This window comes from Hemibagrus wyckioides, linkage group LG11, assembly GCF_019097595.1.
Source record: "Hemibagrus wyckioides isolate EC202008001 linkage group LG11, SWU_Hwy_1.0, whole genome shotgun sequence".
Lineage (NCBI taxonomy): Eukaryota > Metazoa > Chordata > Actinopteri > Siluriformes > Bagridae > Hemibagrus > Hemibagrus wyckioides.
Window position 1 is genome coordinate 34,495,091 of NC_080720.1, and position 23,955 is coordinate 34,519,045.

Below are 23,955 nucleotides of genomic sequence, written 5' to 3' on the forward strand. Positions count from 1 at the left end.
GAACGCGTTTGCGTGACGCAATCACGCTCCTTCTCTAAACCCCGCCCACCTAAAAAACCCGAGTGCTGTGGTAAATCCGAGTCGGAGCGGGCGCGTGCGCATCTGGCTGTGTTACATTAAGTAGCTTTTTCTCTCAGCATAACCTTCGCAGATATTCTTCTCTGAAAAGGAAGTATCCAGCATTTTAGAATACAATTAAAGAGAATAAAACAGCAAGGATTAATTTTATTTTATGTGGTGAATGTTTAAGCTATTCCGCTGAGAGTTCTGACTGGAATTCTGTCATGAAGTTCCCAGAGTCAACCTTTTAATCTTCAGCACCTGAATAGAAAAAGCTATGGGGAAATGGCAGCTAACTCTGGTAATTTATTTATTTATTTATTCATTTATTTATTTATTTATTTTAGACATTTGATTTTACTGTTTTATAGCTTATTCTGCTTCAGAATGCGCTCGGATCTCGAATTTGATTCATCAGTAGGAGTCAACTCCGGAGCTTTGTGTACAGTTTACAGCAAGATTAAATAAAAATAAAAACAATACAAATGCTAAGAGAAATCTTTAAGGCAGTTTAGCTACAAACAAGTTAAATAAGTATTTTTGTTCACCTGAACTAAACTTTTAAATACAAGCTTATAAACGGTGTTAACACAGTGAGTCAGAAGTGGAGTCGACTCTTAGATCTTTGTAATGAACAGTTCTACGACTCCTCCCTTACTTCACCTGTGCGCTCGATAGGTCGTGAAATCTTGAGGTGTGCATGATTGTGGTGATTGTGGTGATTATGTGGTGCAGGACAGGTGAGAGGTGTTCACTTTAGTTCATCAGTGTGAGGGTCTTATTAATATATTCTTACAGAAAACTTTAAACTGCACTGTAATATACAACATAAACACATCAACACAGGCATTAACATGATCAGCCATGAGCACTTAATTATTGCTTTCATAAACAGTCATTTGTTCTGTGCTTGGGAATCCCGTTTACACCTGTTCAACAGGTGTGTGTAGGTGTGTGTGTGTGTGTGTGAGAGAGAGAGAGAGAGCTCTTTCTCTTCCTGAATGCCTGAGCAGGGCTGGTATTTGCAGTTTCAGTTGAATGTGTTCTCTGTATAATTATTATATTTAACACAATATTTATTTTATCTTTTTGAGATGCCCCATTGGTGGATCAGGTGTTGATTAATTCTCTCTAATAGCAGCTCTGACTGTAGCGCAGGTTTATATTAATGTACTCGCTCCGATAACCTTATCGTTTCCATAGCAACAGCTCCTTCACAGGGGTTTGTACAGCACACACACTCTCCACGGGTTTTTGATGTTGAATTAAATGCTACACCTCCACATATAACATCAATATCAGTATCATTGTGTATTAATCTTGTTGTGTTTATTTATAAATGATTGTGTAGTTTCCAGCACCTCCAGCAGTCTGACCTAACACTCGGCACTGGTTATCAAACAAATGTTGTATTCTCGGTCAAGGTTCTGGATTGGTTCTGTCTATGATGATCACATTAGCACCATTAACCCACAGGAAGTTATCAGTTAGTTATAAGAGGAAGTTGAACACTGTGTCACACTCGAGCCACAAAATAAACGCCAGAAATCTACTGAAGTGAGAGGAGGAAAACATGGAGAAAGAACAGCTTTCTTACATTCCCTTTTTTTTCCTCCTTTCATTTCTTCCGTCCTTCATCACCCTGTGTGCAAAAGTGAGTGCACCAGAGAGTGTGTATCAGTTCATCAGAATCATCAGGAGATGAGTTTCTTTCTGCTGGCCATACATACACAATCTTCTCGAGCTGCAGCGTTAAGCTAAAAGTTAGCCACAGAAACCTGTGTGAGTTAAGATGTGAGCGCAGATGTAGCTGCCATGGAAACGTTAAAGAACACAGTGTGTTTATTCTCCTGAGACAAGAGAATGCAGTAATGCTACTGTGTGTGTGTGAACAGGATCCAGTGCAGGAATGGGGTGAGGAGGTGGAGGATGGTGTGGTGTACGGTGTGAGCCTCCATAGAGAATCGGCGTGTCCCTCTCCATCAGACCTGGTGGATGTGGCCTGTGTGCAGTACCGGACACTGAAGGTGCGCAGGGTGAAGGCGGCCACATTGGAGCACCTCGTCGAAGAGCTGGTCAAGCCCGAGTGTGACGAACCTGACTACAGCAGAATCTTCCTCTCCACCTACAGAGCCTTCACCTGCACCAACACACTCATCGATATGATGTTTCAGAGGTCCCACACCCACACACATTTTAGTATAAGATTTTACTATTTTTGTTGTATATTATGTCAGAATATCAAACTGTTTATCCCTTGGATTTGAAAAACATTTGTTACTATGGCAACACAATCGGTCACTGTGACAGCATTGAGCTAAGCTTTCCTTTTTTCTCTCACAGCATTAGTCTAGAAAAGCACATTACATTTAAACTTACTTGAGTGTGTGTGTGTGTGAGAGAGAACATGCACATTAATGTTATTACTGTAATTACGCACTTCTCTGTAATAAAAATAATAATACAGTTTATTGCTTTTTATGGGTTTATTGTTTATAGTGTAATTATGTGATAAAGTAATGTGTGTATGGGTGTGCTAAAATTAGTTGTAAAGGTGTGAAAATGTAGACGAGTGTGACTCGATGAGAGATGAAAACAAGTATATAGAAAAGAGAGCAAGTATGTGCGTCATTCTGTGGATCAGCTCACATTCTGTGTGTGTCTAGGGAAGACAAAATCAACTTGGACAACAGTGTATGTGTGAGGAGGTGAGAGACACACACACACACCTCTTTTTCATTATAGTTTTTTATACACGTTAGGATATAAAACACATTCTCTCTCTCTCTCTCTCTCTCTCTCTCTCTCTCTCTCTCTCTCTCTCTCTCTCTGTCTGTAGTTCTCTCCCAGCATTGGTGAAGTTGTGGTTAGAGGAGTTTGCTGAGGATCTGAGAGATGCTCCTTTTCATCCCTCACTCTGTCTACTTTCTCTCCATCTTCGCCATCGCCTATGTTTCAGACGCCTCGCTCAGCATGCTGACACACTCTTACACACCTTTCAGGAGGAAGGTATACCCACACACACACACACACACACACACACACACTCACACAAACACACTCTCCTCTCTCAATACAGACAGGTGTGCTGCGAACAGGTCAGAAGTCACAGATGTTACTGGAGAAGAAACAGGAAGTGTCCTGAGCTGCTCTGCACGAGACATTGCTGAAGAGCTCACCAGACTGGACGCTGTAAGTGTCACTGAACTGACCCTCCTTCTAGTGTGAGTGTTTAATCTCGGTGTGGTTCTGACCTGTGTGTTCTCTGCAGGCACTGTTCATGCGTGTGGTTCCATTCCACTGTCTTGGTTGTGTTTGGTCTCAGAGGGATAAGAAGGAGAACCGAAGCTTAGCACCCAGTGTGAGGGCCACAATCGCCCAGTTTAACTCTGTCACTAACTGCGTTATCACTTCACTGCTCTGCACACCCACAACCCCAAACTTCACCCCAGACTCCGCCCCCAACTCTCCACCATCACCCAGGTTACATCCCTGTTGGCATGACCCAAGCCCCGCCCACCGTGCTCACATCATTGAGAAGTGGATCTTTGTGGCTCAGGTGTGTGAGAGAGAGAGTGTTAGAGAGAGAAACAGGATGTGCATGTGATTTGATTTGATTTGTGTGTGTTTGTGCAGGAATGCCATCGGTTGAGGAACTTCTCGTCTCTGCGTGCAATCCTGTCTGCTCTACAATCCAATGCTGTGTATCGCCTCAAAAAGACCTGGGCTACAGTCAGCAAGTACATTACACACACACACTTGCCACTTCATGGAAATTTGAAGTTTTTATGTGTGTTTTTTTTATATATAATGTGGGTGTGTGTGTATCTATGATTTCAGAGAGAGTCTGGCCACCTTTGATCGGCTGTGTGAAAGCTTCCCTGATGAAAACTGTGCTCTGGCTAACAGAGAGATCCTGGAGGTGTGTGTGTGTGTGTGTGTGTGAGAGAGAGAGAGAGAGAGAGAGAGAGACTGAGAACACACAGTGTTCAGTTACATAAGTACAATGGAGAGCTCACTGAATAAACAGTGAGTGGTGCATTCAGACTGTACACACCTGAGCTTATCAGTGTGTGTGAATGAGGGGGAGGGAGGGGGAGAGAGAGAGAGAGATATGTTTGCTCAGAGAAATATTAGTGAAACAAGAGGCAGTAATTGATTTGTGCTTATTAAGTTTATTAACTTCCATATACAAGCTTTTTCAAGTAACACGTTTACACCACACTGTAAGTTCTTATAAATCCAGACAGACAGAAATGTGTGCAGACAGACAGACAGATAAGAGACAGACTGATGTCTGGGGAGGCAGCAAAATGGACAGACAGACTGGTAGAACTATAGAGTTGTGAGAGTTGTGCAGGTCATGTTCTCTGTAACTGACACACAGCTGTGACATGAGAACTCGTGGATATAACCTGGGAGTTCTCCATTTAGTCTTTTATCAGTGTGTGCTTAAGGACAAAAAACAGATAGCTTACATACACACACTTTCTGTAATCTGTGTTTAAGTGGCGTATCAGGTGTAGTGTGTACCCGTGTGTGTGTGTGTGTGTGTGTGTGCAGGTAGAACAGATCAGCTTATTGCATCACAGCATATTGTTCTCAAACTCCTCTAGCTTCATGCTGAAACTGCAATAATCACAATATAGCATCATGTATTATATAGCATCCCGTGTGTGTGTGTGTGTGTGTTTCAGGACAATAATGAACACACACAGGAGAACCCCTCTACAGCACTTGGATCTCCTAAACCCAGCCTCACCTCCAAACACACGGTGAGATTATTATATGAACATTAATAGTCTGTTACACGTTTATAACCATGACAGTGTTATTACATTGGAATAGCTCTGAGCAGACAGTGTGATGAGGCTCTGTAAATAAAACCTCTTCTCTTCAGAAAACAGAATGGAGGATGTCTGTCACTCACACAAGCTTTAGTCTTTTGTATGTGTTTTAAATGAACACACAATGTTCTGATTGACACGGTGTGAAATTACAGAAACAGTTCATCTAAAAACCTGAGCCTGACGCTCTGAAAGCTGTGCTCTAGAGTTTTCTGTACAGTCAGGTTAATGTGTGCATGATTATTATTGGAATTACAGAGGCATTTTAATTCTCAGTGTTCCATTTAAGATGTTCGGAAAGTACCAGTCTAAAGTAGGAAGTGTGTGTGTGTGTGTGTGTGTGTGTGCAGAACTACAGCGGGGGGGAGGTCCCATACCTGGGGACATACCTGACCGTCCTGACCATGTTGGACACGGCTCTACCTGACACATTAGAGGTACTCAAACACACACACACACCTGATTTACCTGTCTGTAATAATAATAATAATAATAATAATAATAATAATCTGTGTTATTCAGGGAGGACTAATCAACTTTGAGAAACGAAGAAAAGTGAGTATAACCACACACACACAGCTGTTACCTACTGATTGGTGCAGTTTATTTTATAAGTCAAATTAGTGATGGGAATAACTCATTAACAGATCATCTCTCTTTCATTCTCTATCATTTCTTCTGCCTACCTGTCTCTCTGTCTCTTTGTCTCTCTCTGTCACTCTCAGGAGTTTGAGGTTTTGTCTCAGATCCGCCAGTTGCAGGCGTCATGCTCTCTTTACTCTCTTCCCTCTCACCCCCGGGTCTCCTCCTGGCTCAAAGGTTGCTCACCCCTGTCTGACCAGCAGAGGTTAGTGTACACACACACGTGTGTACACACTAGGGGTGGAACGGTTCATGGAAAAAAAAATCCAAACCATTCAATTCACTTGTCACGGTTTGAGAGACGTGTGTATTGTTCGGGTCCAGCCATGCGCAGCATAACGTGTTTATCATTTGGCACAGAGGCTAATGTTAGGAGTGTTGAGTGATGCAGTGCAGCAGGTCAACTGCAGAAATGCCGAGCAGCTCAGTATTTTTAGAGGAGGCACTGACAGGATCGTTTCGGTCTACTATGTGGGATAATTTTGGTGCTACATATGATGACGGCGGTAAGAAAGTGGTGGATAAAACCACGACAGTGGTAGAGGATGCAGGATTTAAGAATATGATCAAAGTACTGGAGCTGTGGTGTAATATTTCCTCTCACCAACACTTCAGCATGGTGTTTACAGCAGGGGACATTGGCACTGCAAGTAGGTCTTGTCTCTCAGCAGAAAACGTGGACATACTAATCTTCTTGCAAAAGAACATGAAAGTAGAGCGATGTTTTGAGACAGGGCAGTGTGTTAGTTTTATTTATGCAGTATTTTATATTTAAGGGCAGCTAAATTATTTAATTTATTTCCATTACATAACACAGTGATACAAAATCCAGCAATATTTATCTTTTCTTTTTATCTCAAATACTGCATTTGTTTTTTTCATTTCAAGTGTTTGAGTTTATTTTAAAGAAGGGAAAGTGTTATGCCGGTTGATCTTATGTTTCTTTTTATGTTGTTGCTCTTTGCCTAAATTTCACTATAAAAATCTACAACTTTAAGTTATTTTTCTTCATTTAAAGATTCATTTTTTGTAAGAGCCACCACAAAGTTAACACTGTAATAAACGTAGGAACTGACAGTGAGAAGAAAGCCTGTTCTTTTTAAATTTGACTGTGTTTTTGTTCTCAGCTATAATCTCCCCTCTTGCTGTGCCAGAATCTCACAGATTTCATTGATGGTCAGTGTCACAATAATGTGTCTATTCCTGAGGTCTGTGGTCACCGAAAACCGTGACCACAGAGCCATGATACAAACCGACCTGAGGATTTTGTGAACCATTCCACCCCTAGTACACACACACACACACACACACACTAGCTCAGCTTAAAGCTTTATCAAAAGCTTGGTATGATGGAGATTGTTGGACAACTGTGTGTGTGTGTATAGTTATGAAATTTCTAGACAGCTGGAGCCCCCAGTGGATTCGTGTCCCGGGTCACCAAGCTGGAGCCATCGTGTCATCTGCAAGAAACTTGGCTTGTATGTCTCTCTCTCTCTCTCTCTCTCTCTCTCTCTCACACACACACACACACACACACTATACACGTTATATACTCATTTATCCATCCACACGGTCACATACTCAGCCTACACAATGACATCACAGAGTCGTGTGTGTGTGTGTGTGTGTACAGGTTGTTGAACAGCAGTGACAGCTCAAAGAAGAAAACGCACTCGGATCAGATGAGTGTTTCCTCGTCAGGCTCCAGCGGCTCTGAGATAGACGACTTCTCCTTTTTGCTCCGCCCCAAATCACAGGTAATAAAGATCACATGATCCAAGTCTGATCTGTTACACAAACTCAGTCACGATCTACACAAAGTTTCAGAGAGACACAGCTGGGAGTCTGTGGCCTCATGCTGTGAACTATATACAGGGGTTGGACAATGAAACTGAAACGCCTGGTTTTAGACCACAATAATTCATTAGTATGGTGTAGGGCCTCTTTTTGCGGCCAATACAGCATCAATTCGTCTTGGGAATGACAGATACAAGTCCTGCACAGTGGCCAGAGGGATTTTGAGCCATTCTTCTTGCAGAATAGTGGCCAGGTCACTACGTGATGCTGGTGGAGGAAAACGTTTCCTGACTCGCTCCTCCAAAACACCCCAAAGTGGCTGAATAATATTTAGATCTGGTGACTGTGCAGGCCATGGGAGATGTTCAACTTCACTTTCATGTTCATCAAACCACTCTGTCACCAGTCTTGCTGTGTGTATTGGTGCATTATCATCCTGATACATGGCACCGCCTTCAGGATACAATGTTTGAACCACTGGGTGCACATGGTCCTCCAGAATGGTTCGGTAGTCCTTGGCAGTGATGCGCCCATCTAGCACAAGTATTGGGTCTAGGGAATGCCATGATATTTCAGCCCAAACCATCACTGATCCACCCCCATGCTTCACTCTGGGCATGTAACAGTCTGGGTGGTACGCTTCTTTGGGGCTTCTCCACACCGTAACTCTCCCGGATGTGGGAAAGACAGTGAAGGTGGACTCATCAGAGAACAATACATGTTTCACATTGTCCACAGCCCAAGATTTTCGCTGCTGGCACCATTGAAACTGACGTTTGGCATTGGCACGAGTGACCAAAGGTTTGGCTATAGCAGCCCGGCCATGTACATTGACCCTGTGGAGCTCCTGACGGACAGTTTTGGTGGAAACAGGAGAGTTGAGGTGCACATTTAATTCTGCAGTGAGTTGGGCAGCTGTGGTTTTATGTTTTTTGGATACAATCCGGGTTAGCACCCGGACATCCCTTTCAGACAGCTTCCTCTTGCGTCCACAGTTACTCCTGTTGGATGTGGTCCGTCCTTCTTGGTGGTATGCTGACATTACCCTGGATACCGTGGCTCTTGATACATCACAAAGTCTTGCTGTCTTAGTCACAGATGCACCAGCGAGACGTGCACCAACAATTTGTCCTCTTTTGAACTCTGATATGTCTCCCATAATGTTGTGTGCATTGCAATATTTTAAGCAAAACTGTGCTATTACTCTGCTAATTAAACCTTCACACTCTGCTCTTACTGGTGGAATGTGCAATCAATGAAGATTGGCCACCAGGCTGGTCAAATTTAGCCATGAAACCTCCAACACTAAATTGGCCAGTGTTTCAGTTTCATTGTCCAACCCCTGTATATTATATATACATCTGTATACTAAACATAGTGTGTGTGTGTGTGTGTGTGTGTGTGTGTGCTGCATGCTCTCTGCAGTCTGGCTCATGCCTGAATATATCGGGAGACTCAGCCGGGTTGTGTCCTGATCCACACTGCACCTCTCCTGCTTCCACCTCCTCGCAGTCTAACATCTCCAGTCTGAGCTCTCCATCATCATCATCACCACCCCCCTTCCCCTCCCATGCTGCATATAATAAACAGAGTGACAGCTGCATCATCCGAGTCAGTATGGCACTCCACAGCAGCAACATCTACAAGAGCATCCTGGTACATTAGCACTACTGATTAGTGATGAAACTTTGGAACACATCAGGCCATCGTTTCAGTGTGTAATGACTGTGTGTGTGTGTGTGTGTGTGTAGATAAGCAGTCAGGATAAGACAAGTCAGGTGATACAGAGAGCTCTGGAGAAACACAACGTGGAGAACATGAGCTGTAACGACTTCACACTCACACAGATCCTGGACTGTGATAAAGGTACACACACACACACACACACACACATCCTACACTGTGATAAAGGTACACACACACACACACATCCTACACTGTGATAAAGGTACACACACACACACATCCTACACTGTGATAAAGGTACACACACACACACACACATCCTACACTGTGATAAAGGTACACACACACACACACATCCTACACTGTGATAAAGGTACACACACACACACACATCCTACACTGTGATAAAGGTACACACACACACACACACACATCCTACACTGTGATAAAGGTACACACACACACACACACACACATCCTACACTGTGATAAAGGTACACACACACACACACATCCTACACTGTGATAAAGGTACACACACACGCACACATCCTACACTGTGATAAAGGTACACACACACACACACATCCTACACTGTGATAAAGGTACACACACACACACACACACATCCTACACTGTGATAAAGGTACACACACACACACACATCCTACACTGTGATAAAGGTACACACACACACACATCCTACACTGTGATAAAGGTACACACACACACACACACACACATCCTACACTGTGATAAAGGTACACACACACACACACATCCTACACTGTGATAAAGGTACACACACACACACACATCCTACACTGTGATAAAGGTACACACACACACACACATCCTACACTGTGATAAAGGTACACACACACACACATCCTACACTGTGATAAAGGTACACACACACACACATCCTACACTGTGATAAAGGTACACACACACACACACATCCTACACTGTGATAAAGGTACACACACACACACATCCTACACTGTGATAAAGGTACACACACACACACACACACATCCTACACTGTGATAAAGGTACACACACACACACACATCCTACACTGTGATAAAGGTACACACACACACACACATCCTACACTGTGATAAAGGTACACACACACACACATCCTACACTGTGATAAAGGTACACACACACACACACATCCTACACTGTGATAAAGGTACACACACACACACACATCCTACACTGTGATAAAGGTACACACACACACACACATCCTACACTGTGATAAAGGTACACACACACACACACACACACACACACATCCTACACTGTGATAAAGGTACACACACACACACACATCCTACACTGTGATAAAGGTACACACACACACACACATCCTACACTGTGATAAAGGTACACACACACACACATCCTACACTGTGATAAAGGTACACACACACACATCCTACACTGTGATAAAGGTACACACACACACACATCCTACACTGTGATAAAGGTACACACACACACACATCCTACACTGTGATAAAGGTACACACACACACACACATCCTACACTGTGATAAAGGTACACACACACACACACATCCTACACTGTGATAAAGGTACACACACACACACACATCCTACACTGTGATAAAGGTACACACACACACACACATCCTACACTGTGATAAAGGTACACACACACACACACACACATCCTACACTGTGATAAAGGTACACACACACACATCCTACACTGTGATAAAGGTACACACACACACACACACACACACACACATCCTACACTGTGATAAAGGTACACACACACACACACACATCCTACACTGTGATAAAGGTACACACACACACACACACATCCTACACTGTGATAAAGGTACACACACACACACACACACACAAAGGTATAAAATATTATAAAGGTACACATATACACAATGAGTATAATAAGCCAGTTTGTGTTCTCTCTCTCCCTTTCACCCTGTCTCTCTCCCCTCTCCCTTTCACCCTCTCTCTCCCCTCTCCCTTTCACCCTCTCTCTCCTCTCACCCTGTCTCTCTCCCCTCTCCCTTTCACCCTCTCTCTCCCCTCTCTCTCCCTTTCACCCTCTCTCTCTCCCCTCTCCCTTTCACCCTCTCTCTCCCTTTCACCCTCTCTCTCCCCTCTCTCTCCCTTTCACCCTCTCTCCCCTCTCTCTCCCTTTCACCCTCTCTCTCCCCTCTCTCTCCCTTTCACCCTCTCTCTCTCCTCTCCCTTTCACCCTCTCTCCCCTCTCTCTCCCTTTCACCCTCTCTCTCCCCTCTCTCTCCCTTTCACCCTCTCTCCCCTCTCTCTCCCTTTCACCCTCTCTCTCCCCTCTCTCTCCCTTTCACCCTCTCTCTCCTCTCACCCTCTCTCTCCCCTCTCTCTCCCTTTCACCCTCTCTCTCTCCTCTCCCTTTCACCCTCTCTCCCCTCTCTCTCTCACCCTGTCTCTCACCCCTCTCCCTTTCACCCTCTCTCTCCCCTCTCTCTCCCTTTCACCCTCTCTCTCCCCTCTCTCTCCCTTTCACCCTCTCTCTCCCCTCTCTCTCCCTTTCACCCTCTCTCTCCCCTCTCTCTCCCTTTCACCCTCTCTCCCCTCTCTCTCCCTTTCACCCTCTCTCTCTCCCCTCTCTCCCTTTCACCCTCTCTCCCTCTCTCTCCCTTTCACCCTCTCTCTCCCTCTCTCTCCCTTTCACCCTCTCTCTCTCTCTCTCCCTTTCACCCTCTCTCTCCCCTCTCTCTCTCCCCTCTCCCTTTCACCCTCTCTCTCCCCTCTCTCTCCCTTTCACCCTCTCTCTCACCCTGTCTCTCTCCCTTTCACCCTCTCTCCCCTCTCTCTCACCCTGTCTCTCACCCCTCTCCCTTTCACCCTCCCTCTCTCCTCTCCCTTTCACCCTCCCTCTCTCCTCTCCCTTTCACCCTCTCTCTCTCACCCTCTCTCTCTCCCCTCTCCCTTTCACCCTGTCTCTCTCCCCTCTCCCCTCTCTCTCCCTTTCACCCTCCCTCTCTCCTCTCCCTTTCACCCTCTCTCTCTCACCCTCTCTCTCTCCCCTCTCCCTTTCACCCTCTCTCTCCTCTCACCCTCTCTCTCCCCTCTCTCTCCCTTTCACCCTCTCTCTCTCACCCTCTCTCTCTCCCCTCTCTCTCTCCCCTCTCTCTCTCACCTCTCTCTCACCCTCTCTCTCTCCCCTCTCTCTCTCCCCTCTCTCTCCCTTTCACCCTCTCTCTCCCCTCTCTCCCTTTCACCCTCTCTCTGCCCTCCTCTCTCTCTCTCTCCCCTCTCTCTCCCTTTCACCCTCTCTCTCCCTTTCACCCTCTCTCTCCCCTCTCTCTCCCTTTCACCCTCTCTCTGCCCTCCTCTCTCTCTCTCTCACCCTCTCAGAGCTGTTGATTCCAGATAAAGCGAATGTGTTCTATGCGATGTGTCCCTCAGAGAGTTATAATTTTGTTCTGCGTCAGCGCTGGAGGAGTCACAACATGAGCTTGAGTCCTGCTGTCCTGCGCAGAGCTCACAAGTAACCATGTGACCTGGAGTACTGCATCACTGTGTGTGTGTGTGTGAGAGAGAGAGACTCGTTAAACTATTGTCATGTGTTTTTAATATTCTAAACTCACCAAGTTTTATTGGTGGAGGTGATGAGCGATGGAGGTGATGAGGCGCTTGTCTTTGTGAGATTAATGTTTGATGTTTTAAAGCTGAAGAGTTTTGATGAATGATGAGCTGATTATCAGCAGGTGTGTGTGTTGGCACCTTCATGTGTACAGATATTTATTTGTATAATTTAGTGTATTTCTAATAATAATAATAATTATTATTATTATTATTATTATTATAATGCACAGGTAATATATGGAGCTTTATTTTTAGTGTTTTAACTACAAAGATTTTATTTATTTATTTAATTGATGTCCGTTAAGCACACTGATTTTACCTGTTAATGCACAAAAATCACCTGAAGCTGCAGTAATGAGTTTAAAGGTTCCTGAGTTCATCCTGAATGACTCCTGCTGTCTCTCAGCCTTCATGCAGCCCTCTGTGTAGAAAATTGTTTTAAATAAATAAATTAATAAATTAAAGTTTTTCTTTGTTTTATTTAATTGTGAAACCGGTACAACTGAAGAGCTCAACACTGCTCTGACACACACACACACACACACACACACACACACACACACACACACCTGCTTTATTAAACACACTAATATTTCACTTTTCACTGGAACATCAGACAAAATTTACCAAACTGCAGACATCAGGTTTCTTTATTTTGTTTTTAAATATTTGTTTTTGTGAGGATTCTGTTCTTATCAGTACCAAATATCTGAATAATTTATCATGTATAATAATTATAATACAGAGCTAATTTCAAGATGTTCATTTTTTAGGCGTGTGTGTGTTCATAGTAAACTGCTTTAGAACAAATGTCACTGAGGAGCGTGTAGTTTATTGCCACCTGCTGGCTTAAATCAGTCACTGCATGAATATACTTACATAAATCATACGAGTTAAAATTATTTAAAATTAATTTGTAGTAGTTTTAGTTAGTAGTTTGTGAGATTAACATGAGCTCTAACAATCTGAGCAGTTTCTCATGATTTTGTGTGTTTATAATGCGCATGTGTGAAATGTCCCCGAGCCACCAGGGGGCGCCTTGTGGTCAGCAACCTGAGAGGTGTGTGTGTGTGGAGTATAACCACATTAGACACGTTTAAACCCAACAGTTTAATTTTCTTACAATTCTTTTAAAGACAGAGCAGTGAACCACGACACATCACCTGTGAGAAATATAGAACAATAAAAAAAATACATAACATTAAAAAGTCACAATAAATCTGATTAAAAACCCTGCATCACTGAGGAGTGTTTTTGTTTACATAGGGCACACACAACACGCTGACCAGTTCTCTGTGTGTGTGTGTGTGTGCTGGTGTTGCTCCTGTCTCTAGTCTAATGCAGCATTCAGAGTGTTGTATTTTATCAGCTCTAAGCTGGATATAAAGCGGATAAAATACACTTTAAACACATCAGTGTGAGTTTAAAGAGGTAGTGAAGCATCAGGACACATGAGCTGGACGTCCTCGTGTCCATCTGTCTCTCATCACTCCTCTCTGCCTCATCACCCAAGAAATGAAAGGAAACAGTGCAGTGTTTATTTCAGTCAGGTGTAAAAGATTTAGAGTAAGTGTAAACTCCTGTCCTAAAGACGTTCCAGCTTCACCTGTTATAGAGCACTGACACTGGAGACTCCTTCCATAAATATTAAATAAAACATCTCCTCCAGGGTCAGCCATTACACACGTTATTAATGTGTTTATGGTCAGTGGGGTGTGTGTGTGCGCTGTTGTTATGGAAAGCTCAGGTGTGGATCCTGTCCTGAAGCTGTGTGTTTCAGGTGAAGTGATGCTGAAGAAATCTGCTGCAGTTTATTTTTTCTTTTACTTTAAAGCGTGTAAACGTGATTCTACGGCTTCTTCTCATTCACAGTTTTAGGTTTCAGGAGGCAGGGTTCTAGGAGAACCTCTCGGGTCAAATACCAACACCATATACACAGTGTGTTTATAATGAAACAAGAGCAAAAATAAATAAATCCAGCAGTCAGTGGATTAGATGTGACCCACAATCAGATTTCCAGCATTAAAGGAGAAGTTCATTTCCAGAACAAAAATCTGCAGATCATTTCCTCACACCCTTGTCCTCCAAGATCTTGTCTTTTCTTCTGTAGCTTTTTGTTCTGGAAGTGAACTTCTCCTTTAAGGTACAGAGCAAAGGGCGAGAGTGCAGAGTTTAGTGTTTTTTTTTCTTTATAAAATATGATGATGATGATTACAGTGTTCTACAGAGCAGAATGCTCCAGAATTGTCACAGAGGACCAGAAATGTCTGTCTGTGGTGATCAATATAACAGGAGAATCATGAGGAGTGAAGATGAATGAAATGTTTACAACGCTCGTACGCCGTGATCATATATACACCACACACACACACATTTAACATTATTGGAAAATATTAAGTGAGTAAGTGCTAATAATTCTGTGTGCACACGTGTTTGTGCGTGTGTGTGTAATAATGTGTTAGTGTTATATCTGACTCTTAGTGTTGATAGATGGTGAGCAGGATCTGATCTGAATCAGGTCTTCATCTCAGTGTGAATCATTTCTTCCTGAATGGAGAAATTCTGGTGATCGTCTCCTTGCACAACATTTTTTCCCAAGATGCTCTTGGGTGCCGTGGGTGAAGGTGAGCAAGTGATCCTGAAGTGCTGAAGTAGATGAAGTGCTAGGAAGGTTTTGAAGACTTTAGTGCACTTTAGCTTTGCTTTTTGTAAATTCTACAGAATCCAGGCTACAGCACGAGGAAGCAGATCTCCATCAGCTCCAATCCAGAAGACAGAAGTCTTTAAAGAGTTTTTAGAAAAAATTAGTAATGTAGAAGGCTGATGAGCGGACCAGCGGAGATGACCTCTGTGCTCTGAAACAGAGGAACCATCTCAGTCCCGTTTCTGATTCCTTCCTCCTCGTGGTCCTGACCCTGTCCTCACGCTGCCTCTGCATGGAGAAGGTTCAGGAGCGTCTGAGATCTGACCGAGGTTTCGTCCATACTGCAGAAGCTCTGAAGAGGCTGAAGTGATGGAGGTGGAGTCCTCTGGAGATACAGCTCGGTGTTTCAGCCTCAGCTTGTGAGGTAACGCTGTTGTTTTAACTCCGATCTGACCAGAGAGTGAGCTCTGACCGGTTTCTGAGGATGAAGAAGACGGGGACTCGTCATCAGTGGACACTTCTTTGTCTGAGCTTCGAGGATCTCCGTCACTTGAGGACGCGTCCTTACTGAAACAGGAGAAATTGCAGTCACTCATATCGCCTACGTCAGTTAGCGCTGGTGGGTCAGCGAGGTAGATGTTCGGGTGCTGGGGTTCGGATTTGTCCAGTAGGTGGTGGTCTTGAATGGTGTAGTGAACATCCGCTTCACTTTTGGTGTGTTGGTAGTTTGGTCGGTCCAGCGATCCACTCGCTAGCTGCTGAGCTACTTCTGAGAGAGTCTCTAAAGCGCAGGGTCTTGGTGGATCATCGCTTCCTGTTCGCTTCAGATCCGCTCGGTTCCGGGTGACGTACGAGCTGCTGCTGTAGAGAATCACACTCCTCTGGTTGGAAGCAGGCCGATGAGACCCGTGATGTTCTCGCACGTCGCTGTGGTGTTTCTGCGCTCGGCCGTGACGTGGGCTCGCGACGCCGTCGTGAACGTCCTCACCTTCTCGCTTCGTTTCCCCGTTCTGCGGATCGATGCAGTCCAGAGACGAACCGTCCGAGAAATCGGACAGAGATCCTCGGGAAGAATATTTGGGTAACGACGCTTGACCTTCGCTCACAGTTATTTGCTCCGCCTCCGACGAATCCGAGCTCATCAGGACGACGGGGAAACGCGGCTCTTCGGACACGCGCTTGTTTCCAGCGGCGCTGCCTATTTGTTGCCTCTTCTCCAGGTAGGATGCGGAGCTGATGAGCCCGAACCTGAGCTTTAGCTGCAGAAGCTCCGTCTTCAAGCGAAGGTTCTCCTCGTTGAGCGCCATCACGCGGTTCTCCAGCACCATGTCGTTGAGTCTGCGTTTCTCCCGTGAGCGCTTGGCTGCTTCGTTGTTCTTGCGGCGTTTTTCCCAGTATGAGGCATCTTTATTTTCCTCAGAAATGAACTCACGCTTGCGTCTGAAGCTCACGCCGGGTTTGGGTTTGGAGACTCGGTCTTGGCGTGCGTTGCTGGTGATTTGTGGTGACGCCACATTCTCGCTTTCTACCTTTGCGATCGTATCTGAGTCTGTGTTGGGGGTCTGGACAGGATTCCGACTTTCCATTGTGCTCTTCCGGAAGCTGCTCTTTGTGACATTGAAGACAGAATATGACCTGAAGAAGCTCTAGAGACCAGACAAAAACAAACCAGTAATCAGTTAGACATCACCATCATCATCGACACCATCACCATCACGTAACCTTCAACAATCACAGTCTAATTATTGTTAATCATCACTGTGTCAGTGAGCTAGCACTGATCTCTCCCTCATCACCTGGTGGTCAGCTGCTTGTGGTGATCTGTCTCGATGTGAAGCTGTAAAGCATGATGAAAGATGAGAAATGAACACACACCTGCCAGCTCTGGGTTCTCTGATGCTCTGTGTGGTGGAACCCTGTGGTTCTCCTGGACCCTCAGATGTCCTCTGTGAGTAAAAGGAGGATATTCAGCTACAGACAGAAGTGCAGTTCTGTACATTACTGAGTTATAAACACTGTGACTGGACAGCAGCAGCCTTTATTTACACCGATTTACTGAAACACTCTTGATTTACTTTGATGGACTTTTATTACAGACACAAGAGATGGCTTCTGGAACATTACTCAGCACCAGATGTATGTATGTATGTATGTGTGTGTGTGTGTGTGTGTGTGTGTGTGTCTGTCGAACCCATAAATAGGTCAGTGGGACAGGAAGTCAGGAAGTGCAGGGACACACACAGAATCTATACACCAGTAAGTTAAAACCAAACCGGAAGTGCAACGGCAACACCTCACGTGCTTTTAATTACAAATAATGTCTCAGGAAACGTTGATTAATTCTGCAGTGGATCTACAGTACACAGCCTTGTGTGTGTGTGTGTCATGTCGTTCCCACACCGACACCGTTCGTGCTAAATTTGTATTAGTATACACGCATGCATGCGCGCGCACACACAGGACTGAGGCAGAGTTCAACGCACACGAAGAAAGGAGAAAGAGAATAGGTAACGCACGTGCTCTTACCGGAATGGAGTAGTCTCGCGCTCCGGGTTGAGTGCATGGAGGTGTGTTTTTGTCCTCCGGTATCCCCCTCTTTTTGTTTCTCTCTCTCTCTACCGCTCTCCTTCACTCACACACACACTTTCTTTTCTTTAAACACTTAAACAAAACGCGTATCCCGTTTAAGTGTGTGTGCGCGTGCGCTGTGGTCTGAATGGTGTCTCGTGAATCCTTCCTTGTCCGGCGTGCTCATATCTATCTATCTATCTATCTATCTCTCTCTCTCTCTCTCTCTCACACACACACACACACACAGATGTGTGTTAGTAGGTCACGGTAGTTGCATAACAAGCCAAGAGAAGCTGCGCGCGCCTTGTCACGTTTTTTTTGTTCTTAGCTGCGAGCTCCTCCTCCTCCCTCTCACACACACACACACACACACACACCATCACTGTGTTAGAGTCTAACGTCATTCAGCCTGGCTCTGAAAATACAGAATGAGTTTTGGAAATATTTACATTTTATTTTTAGATTTCATCACCAGCCAAAGGAAACGTTCCGATGATTCATCCTGCACTACTCTTGTGTTCATCCAATTAAATACTCTGGAGAGTCTAAATGCCCCGCCCCCAGGGCGTGTCTTGCTCTCAGTTTTCAGTGTGTTTTCCAGCTGATTATAAATATTTGTAGAAGTGGGCCGGGTTCGTGTGAATTTGTGGTCATGTGACTTTTCAGAAGAAAGTTTTATTCAGTGTTTTAAGTGACCGTGGAGAAGTCCGTCTCGTATCTCCCACTCAGACTCTGATGTCTCTGAAGCTTGACCTCACCTCAGACACCTACGCTAGAACTCCACACACACGGGGTCTCAGCTTCGGGATTAAAGTCGTAGTGGTTAAAGGGGACAGGTGAGGTTGAGAGAACCTCCACAGCTAAAAACACACTTCACTGTTTTCTATATTAGCTAGGTAGCTAAGCTATTGTCAGGTGTGTTTAAATGGGGCGGGGCATCGTGGTATTTCTCTAATACTATTGGCTGTTTGGTAGATCAGTCAGTAAATTATTGAGGAAATGAGGATTTCATGTATATTCATAATGCCTTGTGTTGTAAAACACTATAAAGGAATAGAGAAGCTCACCGTATTTAGGAAATAAAGGGCAGGAAATGATGTCATAGTGACGTGATCCTCCCACTCACGCACCCAGACGCTGCAGGTGTCAGGAAACGGGAAAAAATGGATGTGTGTGTGTGTGTGTGTGTGTGTGTGTGTCTCAGTCTTTGGGGGTTGAACTTGACCTCCCCCCACTGTTCACCCCATGTGTCATATGGTTTCCTAGGAAACGGTTATGATGTCTGCCTAGCACCCCCCCCCTTACACACACACACACACACACACACACAGGGTGTTTATTATGATCAGATTTTGTTATTTGTAGTTATTTTTTGTCGTTAGTTGTCACCTCTCTCTATCATGGTGGTTGCAGCTGTACATTATTTTTCTTCAGTTCTTCAGGATCTCAGTAATTTCACAGTTTGACCTTTTATCCTGCACTCAGTCAGACGAGTTTGTGGAATTGTGATATAAAAGTGACTTAATCCGTTTATGACGATTGTGATCATGATGATGATGATTCTCCACAAGGGGGCGCTGCAGTCACTTTAGTGTGAGAGCTGCATGGGGACATGGAGGCTGCAGAAGTGAGATCAACCTTAACATCTGCCTTCAGAGCAGAAACATCTTCATGATCTTCACATCATGATGGTGATGAAAGGAACTGATTCCATCACAAGCACCAGTTCTTAATAAACACCAGCTCCAAGAGATGGAGATCATGCCATACTGTTCAGACTAGACGGATGATCCAGAAGCTTTAGAGGATGATGAGTGTTTTGGAAAGGTCCAGTCAGCGTCCAGATCTAAATCCTGTCCAGATCATTGTGGAGTGAGGTGCAGAAGGTGAGTGCAGGAGATCCGCTAGCTGTCTGAGAAATCGCTGCATTTCTACACAGAAGTATGGAATAAAATCCACCGACTCATCACCTGCTGAATTACATGTGACACGAGCTTTATCATTGTCATTGTTATCAGAGTCATTAGTTGTGAGTGATTAGTTATTAGGAATTATTTACAAGTTATGAGTGGTTAATTATTAGTGATAAGTTATTATATCACATGAAATGTAGAAGAAGCTCTGACATGATTAACTTCCTTTCATTTTAATCAAAACATCTGCAGTTTTAACAGATTAAACTGATTTAAAGTACATTTTTAGACCCAACATTGCTCTTTAATATAAAATACACCGATCAGGCATAACATTATGACCACCGAGAGGTGAAGTGAATAAGACTGAGTATCTCCTCATCATGGCACCTGTTAGTGGGTGGGATATATTAGGCAGCAAGTCAACATTTTGTCCTCAAAGTTGATGTTAGAAGCAGGAAAAATGGACAAGTATAAAGATTTGAGTGAGTTTGACCAAAAGGACCAAATTGTGATGGCTAGACCACTGGATCAGAGCATCTCCAAAACTGCAGCTCTTGTGGGGTGTTCCCGGTCTGCAGTGGTCAGTATCTATCAAAAGTGGTCCAAGGAAGGAACAGTGGTGAACCGGTGACAGGGTCATGGACGGTCAAGACTCATTGATACACGTGGGGAGAGAAGGCTGGCCCATGTGATCCGATCCAACAGACCAGCTACTGTTGATCAAACTGCTGAAGAAGTTAATGCTGGTTCTGATAGAAAGGGGTCAGAATACACAGCTTGTTGCGTATGGGGCCGCATAGATGCCGACTGGTCAGGGTGTCCATGCTGACCCCTGTGCACCGCCGAAAGCACCAACAATGGGCACGTGAGCATCAGAACTGGACCACGGAGCAATGGAAGAAGGTGGCCTGGTCTGATGAATCACGTTTTGTTTTCCATCACGTGGTTGGTCGGGTGCGTGTGCGTCTCTTACCTGGGGAACACATGGCACCAGGATGCACTATGGGAAGAAGGCGAGCCGGCGGAGGCAGTGTCCTGCTTTGGTCAGTGTTCTACTGGGAAACCTTGGGTCCTGTATCCATGTGGATGTTACTTTGACACGTACCACCTACCTAAGCAGTGTTACAGACCATCTACACCCTTTCATGGAAACGGTATTCCCTGATGGCTGTGGTCTCTTTCAGCAGGATAATGCGCCGTGTCACAAAGCAGAAATGGTTCAGGAATGGTTTGATGACCACAACAACCAGTTTGAGGTGTTGACCTGAACTCCAAATTCCCCAGATCTCAGTCCAATCCAGCATCTGTGGGATGTTCTGGACAAACAAGTCTGATCCATGGAGCCTCCACCTCACAACTTACAGGACTTAAAGGATCTGCTGCTAACATCTTGGTGCCAGATCCCACAGCACACCTTCAGGGATCTAGTGGAGTCCATGCCTCGACAGGTCAGGGCTGTTTTGGCAGCAAAAGGAAGACCATCAAAATATTAGGTAGGTGGTCATAATGTTATGCCTGGTTAGTGTATATACTCTAATGATGCTAATAAAATATTCTATAATATTATTATTATTTTTAACTCCGTCCAGGGTGTATCCTGCCTTGATGCCCGATGACGCCTGAGATAGGCACAGGCTCCCCATGACCCGATGATAGATTGGATAAGTGGTACAGGCAATGAAATGATTATTATTATAGTTTTAGTTTAAATCTGATTTAAGTGTGCCCCTGACAGTAAAAGTCATGTTTAGGAATGAGTTTTACACTAGATCTTTATTTATTTATAATTTTTTATATACTACAAACACATGCATACAAAGCACCTGATTTAAAACACACACACACACACACGTTAATATTTGAGGTCATTTCCTGTCTCTGTCAGTGCTTCCTGTCCAGTTCTTCAGTGAATAACTGTGTGGTTTATTTGCATTACACGTTTCTTAATTTCCTTCCTCGTTTGTTCTTCTAGTATTTTTATTTTTTATCAGAACTCAGAAAGTGGGTGTGAATTTTCATAAGCAAAAACTGGAGTGTGTTTTTACATGATACACTCCACACAGTTACATTACTGACTGTGGTCAGTGTGATAAAGTTTTGGCAGTGAAGTGTAACTCTGAGTGTGAGAGTGTAGATAATATTCTGTCATGAGGAAGAACAGAGAGAATAACAGCTTTGTTTTTACACTTCAGCTCTTCCTCACTGAGGAACTTCATCAGCTGGATGTTCACATGAAACAATACTCTTAGAGGAAGTGGTTAAGACATTGCAGCTCTTCACCACAGGAAGTTTGTTCACTGAAGGAGGTCTTAACATCACCTGAGTCCCGTCTCCTTACGCACACGCTTCACAACACTCTAGCAGTCTCACGTACCCAGTCTCTAAGAATGTCATTGTCATTGTGTGGATTTTTCTTCACATCAATTCTCATCTTTTCTGCTCACTTTCTCCAAACCTGCGGTGAGTGAGACAGAGAGAGAAGGAGGGAGAGAGAGAGAGAAAGAGATGGTGTGTGTGTGAGAGAGAGAAAGAGATGGTGTGTGTGAGAGAGAGAGAGAGAGAGAAAGAGATGGTGTGTGTGTGAGAGAGAGAAAGAGATGGTGTGTGTGAGAGAGAGAGAGAGAAAGAGATGGAGTGTGAGAGAGAGAGAGAGAGAGAGAGAGAAAGAGATGGAGTGTGAGAGAGAGAGAGAAAGAGATGGTGTGAGAGAGAGAGAGAAAGAGATGGAGTGTGAGAGAGAGAGAGAAAGAGATGGAGTGTGAGAGAGAGAGAGAAAGAGATGGAGTGTGAGAGAGAGAGAGAGAGAAAGAGATGGAGTGTGAGAGAGAGAGAGAAAGAGATGGAGTGTGAGAGAGAGAGAGAAAGAGATGGAGTGTGTGAGAGAGAGAGAGAAAGAGATGGAGTGTGAGAGAGAGAGAGAAAGAGATGGAGTGTGTGAGAGAGAGAGAGAAAGAGATGGAGTGTGAGAGAGAGAGAAAGAGATGGAGTGTGTGAGAGAGAGAGAAAGAGATGGAGTGTGAGAGAGAGAGAGAGAAAGAGATGGAGTGTGTGAGAGAGAGAGAAAGAGATGGAGTGTGAGAGAGAGAGAAAGAGATGGAGTGTGAGAGAGAGAGAGAAAGAGATGGAGTGTGAGAGAGAGAGAGAAAGAGATGGAGTGTGAGAGAGAGAGAGAAAGAGATGGAGTGTGAGAGAGAGAGAGAAAGAGATGGAGTGTGTGAGAGAGAGAGAGAAAGAGATGGAGTGTGAGAGAGAGAGAGAAAGAGATGGAGTGTGAGAGAGAGAGAGAGAAAGAGATGGAGTGTGTGAGAGAGAGAGAAAGAGATGGAGTGTGAGAGAGAGAGAGAAAGAGATGGAGTGTGTGAGAGAGAGAGAAAGAGATGGAGTGTGAGAGAGAGAGAGAAAGAGATGGAGTGTGTGAGAGAGAGAGAAAGAGATGGAGTGTGAGAGAGAGAGAAAGAGATGGAGTGTGAGAGAGAGAGAGAAAGAGATGGAGTGTGTGAGAGAGAGAGAAAGAGATGGAGTGTGAGAGAGAGAGAAAGAGATGGAGTGTGAGAGAGAGAGAGAAAGAGATGGAGTGTGAGAGAGAGAGAGAGAAAGAGATGGAGTGTGAGAGAGAGAGAGAAAGAGATGGAGTGTGTGAGAGAGAGAGAGAAAGAGATGGAGTGTGTGAGAGAGAGAGAGAAAGAGATGGAGTGTGTGAGAGAGAGAGAGAAAGAGATGGAGTGTGAGAGAGAGAGAGAAAGAGATGGAGTGTGAGAGAGAGAGAGAAAGAGATGGAGTGTGAGAGAGAGAGAAAGAGATGGAGTGTGAGAGAGAGAGAGAGAAAGAGATGGAGTGTGTGAGAGAGAGAGAAAGAGATGGAGTGTGAGAGAGAGAGAGAAAGAGATGGAGTGTGAGAGAGAGAGAGAAAGAGATGGAGTGTGAGAGAGAGAGAGAAAGAGATGGAGTGTGTGAGAGAGAGAGAAAGAGATGGAGTGTGAGAGAGAGAGAGAAAGAGATGGAGTGTGAGAGAGAGAGAAGGAGGGATAGAGTGTATTGTTGTGGTTCTGTCCTGAGTGCAGTGTTTGTTTTTGTTTACAGCAAATGCCTCACAAAGATCACGGTACTTTTAAAATGTCTGTGTTGAAGCCAGCATGCAGATATGATG

The 23,955-nt window shown here is 44.4% G+C and overlaps 3 protein-coding genes across 9 annotated transcripts in view; 2 read left to right on the forward strand and 1 right to left on the reverse strand.

Annotated features, from left to right (window-relative positions):
• Positions 1-70: 70 nt before the first annotated feature.
• Positions 71-13,111, forward strand: rgl3a (ral guanine nucleotide dissociation stimulator-like 3a). The gene is made up of 17 exons (XM_058403957.1): positions 71-361; positions 1,956-2,236; positions 2,727-2,768; positions 2,900-3,069; positions 3,140-3,252; positions 3,332-3,619; positions 3,697-3,800; positions 3,901-3,982; positions 4,758-4,835; positions 5,258-5,344; positions 5,430-5,462; positions 5,633-5,754; positions 6,935-7,027; positions 7,183-7,306; positions 8,772-9,002; positions 9,098-9,212; positions 12,447-13,111. The coding sequence occupies exons 1-17, from the start codon at positions 338-340 to the stop codon at positions 12,581-12,583; spliced, it is 2,124 nt and encodes a 707-aa protein (XP_058259940.1). The 5' UTR covers positions 71-337; the 3' UTR covers positions 12,584-13,111.
• Positions 13,112-13,380: 269 nt separating this feature from the next.
• nfil3-5 (nuclear factor, interleukin 3 regulated, member 5) lies at positions 13,381-18,244 on the reverse strand. 4 transcript variants are annotated; one of them, XM_058403731.1, is made up of 3 exons: positions 17,848-18,244; positions 17,118-17,267; positions 13,381-16,967 (listed from the first exon to the last, which is right to left on the reverse strand). In XM_058403731.1, exon 3 carries the CDS (start codon positions 16,905-16,907, stop codon positions 15,552-15,554), a length of 1,356 nt encoding a protein of 451 aa, XP_058259714.1. In that variant the 5' UTR covers positions 16,908-16,967; positions 17,118-17,267; positions 17,848-18,244; the 3' UTR covers positions 13,381-15,551. The 4 variants fall into 4 exon arrangements, with proteins under 4 accessions (XP_058259714.1, XP_058259713.1, XP_058259715.1 ...); XM_058403730.1 differs by having other exon boundaries at positions 13,382-16,967; positions 17,197-17,267; positions 17,848-18,243; XM_058403732.1 differs by having other exon boundaries at positions 13,382-16,967; positions 17,197-17,292; positions 17,848-18,243.
• The window catches only part of LOC131362014 (killer cell immunoglobulin-like receptor 3DL1), a 14,510-nt gene continuing 8,178 nt past the window's right edge, over positions 17,624-23,955 (forward strand). For 2 of the 4 annotated variants that reach the window (XM_058403726.1, XM_058403729.1), the window contains exon 1: positions 17,624-17,828. In XM_058403726.1, the coding sequence (XP_058259709.1) occupies positions 17,639-17,828 (190 nt within the window). In that variant the 5' untranslated portion in view covers positions 17,624-17,638. Of the gene's footprint in view, positions 17,829-22,058; positions 22,269-23,955 lie in introns of those variants that run through there. The other 2 variants (XM_058403728.1, XM_058403727.1) reach the window with 2 other exon arrangements.

Bases quoted from the DNA above. Each gene is read 5' to 3' on its own strand.
- rgl3a (XM_058403957.1), top strand. From the start codon at position 338: ATGGGGAAATGGCAGCTAACTCTG. The intron at 2,237-2,726 runs GTCCCACACCCA...GTGTGTGTCTAG, and splicing joins ATCGATATGATGTTTCAGAG to GGAAGACAAAATCAACTTGG. The intron at 3,801-3,900 runs GTACATTACACA...CTATGATTTCAG, and splicing joins ACCTGGGCTACAGTCAGCAA to AGAGAGTCTGGCCACCTTTG.
- nfil3-5 (XM_058403731.1), bottom strand. From the start codon at position 16,907: ATGGAAAGTCGGAATCCTGTCCAGACCCCCAACACAGACTCAGATACG.